The 10,614-nt window shown below is 47.7% G+C and overlaps 1 protein-coding gene across 1 annotated transcript in view; it reads left to right on the top strand.

The window, feature by feature from the left end:
* Nucleotides 1-9,709: 9,709 nt before the first annotated feature.
* The window catches only part of prelp (proline/arginine-rich end leucine-rich repeat protein), a gene marked incomplete at both ends in the record, with an annotated part of 5,246 nt that continues 4,341 nt past the window's right edge, over nucleotides 9,710-10,614 (top strand). The window contains one exon of the mRNA XM_084440848.1: nucleotides 9,710-10,153. Coding sequence (XP_084296974.1) covers nucleotides 9,710-10,153 — 444 coding nt within the window. The remainder of the gene's footprint in view (nucleotides 10,154-10,614) is intronic.

The raw sequence follows: 10,614 nt of genomic DNA, 5'->3' as shown, positions 1-10,614 counted from the left end.
CCTTTTTCCCGCCAAATCATTTTTCTCAGCCTCCAAAGGAGGTACATCTACAAAATGTCACGTGATGGTTCATAGGACTTATAACCAGACTTTTATGTTGGCTTTTTTGAATACCTTGAGTAATTTAGATTTTATGTGACATTTAAACTGTAAATATGTGCAAAATATGCATTCGTCATACATGTGAGTGGTATTTTTGGCATAATGAAATAACAATATTTTGACAAGTCCCAACATAAAAGTCTGATCAATGTGTTTGCTATCAAAACAAATATGCTCTGACGAAGGCTATGACCGAAACGCGTTAGCATTAAAGCCTCACTTTTGATGTGAATCTGAGTCTCCTTGCATCTTATTTTTGGTGTGGCGCTTCCCAGCTCCCTGGTGAACTGTTTCCTCCTCAGTACATTTTTTAAGTTGAGCACCCTAGCCTCTTGGCCCTGATGATGCGTACCTGCTCCAGATAACTTCAATCAGTTATCTCCTCTCTCAATGTTTGTATACATGTTTGCTTTCACTATGTTAAGATTTGGGGCGGCTGTAGCTCAGTTGGTAGAGCGGGTCGTTCAGTGATCGAAGGGTCAGTGGTTCGAATCCCAGCTCCGACTGTCCACATGTTGAAGTGTCCTTGAGCAAGACACCTAACCCCAAATTGCTCCCAATGAGCAGGTTAGCACCTTGCATGGCAGCTGCCGCCATTGGTGTGTGAATGTATGGGTGAATGAGAGGCCATTGTAAAGCGCTTTGAGTGCTGCTAAAGTTGAAAAGCGCTATGTAAGTGCAGTCCATTTACCATTTAAGTTTCATTATGATAGTAGTAAAGGAAAAAAATAAGATAAGATAATAAAATAGGATGTCTGGCCTTAAAGTTCCAGGGGTTCTTATTGATGAGGAGAAACGCATGACTCCTTGGGATGTCTGAGACACACATCTGCCTCAGAAGAAGAGGAGCCAGATTTATTCCCCTGTGTTCTTCATTATTAGCACTGGGCAGGGCGCCTCTGGCACTGTTTACACGCCTGTCTAACCACTGTCCAGCAACGCAATACAGTCACACGCACACACACTCACACACTCACAAATACACACAGACACACAGACACATACACACAGACATACACACACACACTCACACATACACACAGACACACACACAAACACACACACACAGACATACACACATGCACTCACTCAAGCACAGACACGCGTGCGCACACTCACACACGCGCACACACACGCTCACATACACACACACACACACACACACACACACACACACACACACACACACACACACACACAGCAGACAGATCCACACTAGGAACCCCACTGGGCCCATCCGATGGTCACGCCTGTGTGACGTCTGTCCTCATTTATGTCAGCTGTCAAGTTGAATTATGTGCCCCATGTTTGAGTTTGTGTGTGTATGAGAGAGAGAGAGGAAGAGAGAGGAAGAGAGAGAGAGAGGGTTAGAAAGAGAGACATAGAGAGGGAGGGAGATAGAGGAAGGGAGAAAGAGAGAGAAGGGGGAGAGAGAGAGGGGAGCGATAGGGAGGGGGAGAAGGAGAGAGAGAGGGAAGGGAGGAATAGAGAGAGAGAGAAAGAGAGAGAGAGAGGGAAGAGTCAAAGTTCCAAATCAAATCAAGCTTTATTTATACAGCGCATTTATTTTTTTTGTGTGAATGTACACTATTTTATTGGCATTTCAGAAATCCCAGGGCATTACGCTGACATGCAATATTCCAATCAAAACAAACAAACAAATCCACCCCACTAAACCCCCCACCCCCCACCTCACCCCGCCCACCCCACCCCACCCAACCCTTTGAGCTCCTAATCTCAGGTAAAAAATAAATAAATATATATATTAATGGGAATGACCATAATAACAAAAACACAAAGCATTTAGCAATATCAACAGTGAATAAGGTACAAAGGTTATAGGGGAAAGAGCAAATGGCAAGTTAATAGGTGTAGTATCATCGCCAGCTGATTGATAGGGAAAAGTCACTCTTTCACAAATTGACCTTATACCAAGAGAATGCACCAAAGGTTTTGAGAGTGTCTAGAATATGAGGGATGGCTCTCTTTGGGTCTGACACATAAAGTAACAGGTCATCTGTGTACAGGGATACTTTATGCTCAACAGCCCCTCTCATGATTCCGGGGATGTGTCTATTGGCCTTCAGTGTTATGGACAAAGGTTCAATAGCCAAGGCGAAGAGGAGGGGGGATAGTGGACAGCCTTGGCGTGTCCCCCGTGTTAAAGGGAAGAATGTGGACCTGGTTGTATTAGTACATATGCATGCTTGTGGAGATGCATATAAAAAGCGTACCCAAGAGATAAACCACTCTCCAAAAACACTTTTTTTTTTTTTTAAAGGAGTAGTAAAGGGAAAATGCATGTTTAGCCCTGTTTTAAGGTTACTTACAGTATGATCATATACAATGATTCAGATCAAAACGTTGACAAAACTAGCATTTTCGAGAAAGTTGATAATTGCTCTACCACCGTTTTGGTCATACAATGGATGTGGATGGGCATCTTGAAAAATCATTCAAAAACATGTTAAACTCTCGATTTCAAAGACAAGAAACTCACCTAGGTGTTAGTTGGCGATCTGACATATAATTCGCCATAAAGTAAGATTGTAGTTCATCTGGAAAGGCTTTTTAAAAATATTTAGCATTGAACTATTTAGTCGCAGCACAAACAAAAGAAAAGGGGGGTGAATGTACACATACTCATCCTAATTTTCCAGAGGGATACAGAAAAAACAGCTCACACAAGTTCCATTGTAAACCAGTGACAGAGGGGCTTCCCGTGACATCAACATGGGGGGGGGGGGCAGAGAAACCTCCCCAGGATCTCGACCCGGAGAGAAGCCTGAGCCAGAAAACAAGCCACGGAACTACAGCATGTGTGAGTGACGTATTTGGGAGTGTCACATAGACTGCAGGGAAATGTGTTTTTTTTGCCCAAGTTTTCACAGGGTATGGTTCCACTCTCCCTCTCCCTCTCTCTCTCTCTCCCTCTCTCCCCCCCTCTCTCTCCCCTCTCTCTCCCCTCTCCCCCTCTCTCTCTCTCTCTCTCTCCCCGGCCATGGCCAGATGTCGCAGCCCAGCTGAAAGGCCCTACCCCGGGGAAGACCGCCTTCAGCTGCGGGGCTCAGGAAAAGGGGAGAGGGGAGCGAGTGGAGAGAGAGAGAGAGGGAGGGGTAGAGGGTGTAGAGAGAGGGAGGGATAGCAAGATGGAGTGAGGAGAGTGAAGTTGGAGAGTTGGAAGTGTCTGCTAAATGACTAATATAATGTAAAAGATGGACTGAGGAGAGAGAAGGATGGAGTAAGGGACAGTTGGAAGCAGGGGCGGAGCATGCACTTGGCATACAAGGCCGAGGCACTAGGGGCGCACAAATCTCGCTAGCACCCCCCCTCCTCCCGCTCAACAAATCTTCCGACAAACAGCCCTTATTTTTCCTAGGGCGGCCAATCGCCTTCCGCCGGCTCCGGTTGGAAGATAGAAGATTGAGCTAGGAGAGCGAAGGGTTAGGGTTGAGAGGCACACAAGAGGACTCTGGGAAACAATCCTCTGCATGTGTTCAGCTCGTTACCCCCTCACTCTGCAGGAATGTCCTCCTGAAACTCCAGCCCCAACACACAAACGCACACACACACACACACACACACACACACACACACACACACACACACACACACACACACACACAGGAGACGGGGTGAATGGACAGTCAGAGTCGCCATAGAGCTCTACATCCCCACAGACCACAGCAGCCTCTCTGAGCCAATGCCAGCATCACTCATCAGACTCATTAAAGTCAAAGAGTTCAGGAAGGTTGAGGAACTGCGTCCGCACGGCGAACACCTACACAGAGAGAGTCAGCAGAGAGACGGCGTAATCACAATCACATGAGAGGGGATGTGTGTGTGTGTGTGTGTGTGTGTGTATGTGTGTGTGTGTACACAATGGGAGAGGGGGTGGGCGGACGCAGGGATTTTGGGAGCGGAGAGGGACAGAGCTGTACAATAGCCACAACTAATCAAAGACACACACCCAACCCACCTAAACAGACATGAAATATGCATGTACACACACACTCATTCTACACACACACACACACACACACACACACACACTCCTCCAACAGAAAGGGGGCCGAGATTAAATCTAAAACTCCTCCGTTGAGTCTGTTAAGAAGGAGAGCTGTGTGACCCTCAGAGGAAATCAGCCAGGGAACAGATCCCAGAACAGCCTGTCCACTGAATGAGAGAGAGAGAGAGAGAGAGGAAAAAGAGAGAGAGAGGGAGGAAGGAGGGTGAGGAGGGAATAGAGAAGGAGAGAGAGAGGGAGGGGTAGGAGAAGAGGGAGAGAGGCAGAAAGAAGAGACAGAACTTGTGACTTGCTAAAAAGGGCAGGTACCAGAGGCAGGTAAGACACTTTAATTGTTGTTTTTTTGTTGCCAGGGGGGATGCTTAGAAACACACAATAACAGCATGTGAACACAGCCGGACCTGTGTATGTGTGTTTTATGTGAGAGAGAGAGGTTGAGTGCATGTGGAGAGAGGAGAACTTGGCAGAGACGGATATGAACAGTCAGTGCCTGTGTGTTCCTATCGAAACCTTGTGCCATGCGAGGGGTACTCGTCTATCCTCCACTCCTAGATGCACAAAACTCCACTCCTAAACATGCCACTGTAGAGATGTGGGAGCAGCACAGAGCTAGTCTGCTGAGCTTCATATAAACATGGTACGTTCTAGAAAAATGATAATTTTTTCTAGTCCCGCCGCTAGGCAAACAAACTAATTTCCTGTCTGCGCTTGAAGAATATAACCCAAAGAGAAAATTGAAGAAAGTGCAGCAGAGTCTAGCTACTGTAGCTTATGAAAACTACCGTGGCTGACTTTGGCTGGGACTGGAGAGGTTTTTAATCACAAGAGGCTTTACCTTCGACAGCTCTGCTCTTTCCTCAGAGAGAGAGTCGGACAGTTTACCAGTTGTCTGTAGTTTTCCAAAAGAACACCTACAGTAGTTGCATTCCGTCTCACCTGTCCTGCCTCATACTGTACAGTACACACACCACAGTCCAGTCAATCAATCAATCAATCAAAGCTTTATTTGTATAGCACATTTCATACCCAGAGGCAACACAATGCGCTTTACAGAGAACAAGGGAGGTGGGCATACTACCCACCCCTACATATTCCAGAGGGAAGCAAAAAAACAGTAATCACCCAGGGGCCGTGACAGAATAAGTGAGCTGTAAAAAAGTGTCACTGCGAGGAGTCACAGGGTCAAAGTCCTACATCAGTGTGTTAATCGATGTGGCAGAGACAATCTGAAAGCCCCAGAGGAATGTCAAGCGTGTTCCTGTCAGATGGGATGCGGTGAGCTCTGTTGGATCGGGGCTCTGTTTAAGATAAGGGAATTCTGTTCTTCCCTACTTGTGAGGAATGCAGGGTGGAGATGGAGCAGAGATGAACCAGGGCTGGACACACAGCTCATCTAAGCTCATCGTCCTGTCATTCCTCTGTAAAGCTTCTAGTGGACATATACAGTACATACCGGTACATGTACCTACTGCTACAAAGTATAGATCTTCACCAATGCTTGTTATCAAAGATTCTACGGGATATGATATTGTAATTTGATACCTCCACTCTGACCCAGATTGCGGTCTGTCAGTTCTCTCAGTTTTAGTCCAGCCATCGTCTGAACAGTCTATTCTAGAAACATCTGAACAGTCTATTCTAGAAACATCTGAACAGTCTATTCTAGAAACATCTGAACAGTCTATTCTAGAAACATCTGAACAGTCTATTCTAGAAACGTCTGAACAGTCTATTCTAGAAACATCTGAACAGTCTATTCTAGAAACGTCTGAGCAGTCTATTCTAGAAACATCTGAACAGTCTATTCTAGAAACATCTGAACAGTCTATTCTAGAAACATCTGAACAGTCTATTCTAGAAACATCTGAACAGTCTATTCTAGAAACATCTGAACAGTCTATTCTAGAAACCCTGTCAGTTCTCCCATCTCTAGCCTAGTCATCGACTGAACAGTCCACTTCACTCCTTGTGCTGACAGATACAGCCATGAAAACCTTATGAACTTCCGTACAGAGAGTGTGTTTGAGCAGACTGGGCTGCCCTTGCTCTCCTGGTGTGGTGTCTGTAGACTGCCCTTGCTCTCCTGGTGTGGTGGTCTGTAGACTGCCCTTGCTCTCCTGGTGTGGTGTCTGTAGACTGCCCTTGCTCTCCTGGTGTGGTGTCTGTAGACTGCCCTGGCTCTCCTGGTGTGGTGTCTGTAGACTGCCCTGGCTCTCCTGGTGTGGTGTCTGTAGACTGCCCTGGCTCCCCCGGTCAGTTGAACTGCTTCCTTCAACTTCTTCCAGGGTCGACTCGTGTCAGAGAACAATGGCATCCCTGTGTGGGCCGCTCAGCACCGCGCTGTCTGAGAAACTGATATCACCCTGAGGCAACTCTACGGGCTGTCATGCAGACTAGGGCTCTGGGTGACTGTAGCAGAATGGTAAATGGAAGGTACTTATATTGCGCTTCTCCACCTTAGCGACACTCAAAGCGCTTTACAATGGCCTCTCATTCACCCATTCACACACCAATAGCGGTAGCTGCCATGCAAGGTGCTAACCTGCTCATTGGGAGCAATTTGGGGTTAGGTGTCTTGCTCAAGGACACTTCGACATGTGGACAGTCGGAGCTGGGATTCGAACCACTGACCCTTCGATCACTGAACGACCCGCTCTACCAACTTAGCTACAGCCGCCCCTCTAAAACTAGGTTGTTGTCCAGAGAGACCAGCCCACCTGGGTGACTAGCGGAACCAGGCTGCCGTCCAGACGGGGGCTCTTGATGACCGTCGATGACGGGGATATAAAAATGATGACTTGCTGAGGGTCGTGCCAGGGAACATGGCGTCTGGGAGGAAGGAGCATCCAGAGATATTTATCCTGGCTGGTCGCAGCAAGCTCTGCGCCATGTGTCCCATGACTCATACCTTGAGATGTTTAGCAAAACTATCCAGTCATTTCTCTAACTACAACAATGTGGTCTGAATTAAGCTGATGTGATGTGAAAAGATCCAAAACTGCACAAAGATGATAATAGACCGGAGATTATAGATGCCAGTGCCTCCATCCTCTCTCGCAATCAACACACACACACACACACACACACACACACACTGTAGTGTTGCTCCACAGAAGACATTTAGTACGAGCAGAGCAGACAACCACACATTACTCAGATCCCCTCTCTCTCTGGAGTATACACCATGTCCACGAATTCGTCCAAACGTCTTGACAGTATCGACCAGTGACCTTTGAGCTCATTCAGGTCTCGGCAGAGATTCAGACCACAGCAGCGCTGTGTATCCTGTGGCTATCTCCGCTCCGCTGCGTGGGGAGGGTCGGGGAGCTCACCGAACCGTCTGTGAACACTCACGACTGTTCTCTACGATGCACATCTGGTGATACAGACGAGAGTAACACACCTGAGGTAAAACTCCCCTGTGCTGAGAAGAAACTAGCTAGCTTGGATCACAAGGTTGTGCCTGGATTTGAGCGCCATACTTGTACAGACATGTCAGATTGTCTATGCATTTACTCTGTGTGAACTTGTGCATATGTGCCGAATACATCCATGATATGTGCATATGTTTCTAAAGGCAACAAGCAACATAAACATCAAATCAAACTTTATTTATACGGCGCATTTCATACCCAAAGGCAACACCATGCACTTTACAAAGAGGAAGGGGGGTTGAAATGGTAAATGGACTGCACTTATATAGCGCTTTTCCACCTTAGCGGCACTCAAAGCGCTTTACAATGGCCTCTCATTCACCCCTTCACTCACACTCCAATGGTGGTAGCTGCCATGCAAGGCGCTAACCTGCTCATTGGGAGCAATTTGGGGTTAGGTGTCTTGCTCAAGGACACTTCGACATGTGGACAGTCGGAGCTGGGATTCGAACCGCCGATCACTGAACGACCGGCTCTACCAACTGAGCTACAGTCGCCCCGATGTACATAGTGTTGAATGTACATAGTGATCCTACCCCTAATTTTCCAGAGGGAGGAAAAAAAAAACAGTTCACCTATTTGAGCCAATATAGGAGAAGTGTAAAAATGATTCCCTGACCTCCCTCAACGAGATGATGAAGCAAGCTCCTGGAAAATGTTTCATTGTAATAGCTAAGGGAACATTTTTACATGATGGCGGCTCAGGAGGTGGAGCGGGTCATCCAATGATCTTAGGGTCGGCGGTTTGATTTCCGGCTCCTCCTGTCCACATGTCGAGGGCAAGACACTGAATCCCAAATTGCTCCCAATGAGCAGGCTGGCACCTTCCATGGCAGGTGGCCACAATTGGTGTGTGAATGTATGTGTGAATGAGAAGCCATTGTGAATCGCTTTGTCCGTTAAGGCAGAAAGGCGCTATAAAAGTAAAAGATATCAAAAAGCCATTACAAAGGAGCCATATAGGGAAACTAGAAATGGTGCTCGGAGGTCACAGAGCATGAATGCATTCCGCGGCTCAGTGTGTGTGAGCAAGATATGTTTGATATCGCTGTGTTCATTAGGTTGAGAGGTAATGCCAGGCCAAACCCTGTGTCTCTGTGACCTTCCCACACCAAGATATGGCCGTTTCAAGACCCCCCCCATTGACAATGAATGGGGGGAATCTTTCTCTGGGCTCTGTGGTGCTCTCCTTGGCTCGGATCTGCTTCAACTTTTACTGGGTTTTAAGTTGGCCCGTGCTACATCCCTCCACCAAGTTTCGTGAAAACCGGTCTGGTAGTTTTTGTGTAATCCTGCTAACAAACCAACCAACCAATAAATCAACCAACAGACCCACGCCACTGAAAGAGTTACCCCTCCCCCTGCGCTGTCGCTGGGGTGGGGGTAATAAAAGGCTGTTGTCTAGCACCGTCGGGGGTATCATCATTCTGCCATGGTGGTCTCTGTGGAACACTCACTGCTTTCCTCTGGTCTCTCCTGGGGTAACAAACCCTCCCACTCTCTCCAAGAAAGTCCCTCAAAGTACTCTCTCTGGACCGACAATTCCTTTACCTCTCTCTGGGTCTGTCTTTCTCCTTCTGTCTCTCTCTCTCTCTTTTTCTCTCTCTCTTTCTCTCTCTCTATTTCTCTTTTTCCTTTTCTGTCTCTGAATTTGTTTCTCTCTCTCCCTATTTATGTCTCTCTAACCTTTCTGTGTGTCTCTCTCTGTATCTGTTAATCTCTCGCTGTTTCTCTTTCTTTCTCTCTAATTCAGTCTCTCTCTCTTTATTTCCATCACTTTCTCATTTTCTGTCTCTCTCTCTCTCTCTCTCTCTCTCTCTCTCTCTCTGCATGTCTCTCTCCGCATGTCTCTCTCTCTGTTTCCCCCCCTCCCTCACTTTGTCTCTGGGAGAAAGCCGTCCAGACGTGAGTGAAATATGTGTCCGCATGTTCACACTGCACAGACCGCTGAGCTTCAGTCTTCTAAGTCCTAAACACTTCATCATGTAAGCTGCTCTCAAACGCTTACCAGATAAGACATGATTTACTTTTGGGACGAAGAGAAAAATATGTACTGAGATTAATTTTAGAATAATAGGCTTTGACTGCTGAACTATTATGATCCCTGTACCCATCCACGCCCCCCTCTCCCTCTCCCAGTAGGACCATGAAGGCAGTTGTGGGTCTGTTCTCTGCGCTGGCGCTCTTCCTCCTGATGGGGGAAGTGTTCCCCCAGAGAGTCCGGTCCAGGAAGCCCGCTAAACCGGCCAAGCCCGCAGAACCCGCTAAACCGGCCAAGCCCGCGGAACCCGCCAAGCCCGCCAAGCCAGCGGAACCCGCGGAACCCACCGACTTCCCCCCGCCCATCCTGGGCCCGCCCTCCAGCTTCCCGGACTGCCCCCGCGAGTGCCGCTGCCCCCCCTCCTTCCCCAGCGCCCTCTACTGCGAGAACCGGAACCTCCGGCAGGTCCCGCTCATCCCAGCGCGGACCCAATACCTGTACCTCCAGAACAACTACATCTCTGAGGTGACGGCCGAGTCGTTCCGCAACGCCAGCGAGCTGCGCTGGATCAACCTGGACAACAACCGCATCAAGCGCTTCGACAAGCAGGTGAAATGACCCGTCACCCTTATGACCCGACCCATGACCTCTGACCTGGAGCCGATTTCCATGGGGGAGGGAGATTTGATGTAGCCTAACCAATCACTTGAGACCAACGTATCCGTCTGAATCGAATGTCATTTTAAGTTGAAACGAGAATGCAAAAAAACATCTCCGCTTTGAATGAATGAATGCCTTCAGAGCAGAGTGCTGTTCGGGTTTCAAAGTAATTGGTACTTTTAATCACCATTTAACAGCCATTGTTATTACCCAGATAGCAAGCGGATGTTTAATGATTCTGGGCCATATATGGGCCGGAACTAAGCCACAAGGGCCAGATCTGGCCTGTATATGGCCCAGATCCGCTTGCTATCTGGGTACAGTACTCCTCTTTGATTCTAGCACACAGCTTGGTGATGTTCAACTATACTGTAGCAACAACTGCGTTAGTCCCGCCCGTGGTGCTGATT

This window comes from Borostomias antarcticus, assembly GCF_949987555.1.
Source record: "Borostomias antarcticus genome assembly, chromosome: 7".
NCBI lineage: Eukaryota > Metazoa > Chordata > Actinopteri > Stomiiformes > Stomiidae > Borostomias > Borostomias antarcticus.
Note: the sequence above shows the minus strand (reverse complement) of the source record. Positions and strands in the feature narration are given on the sequence as shown.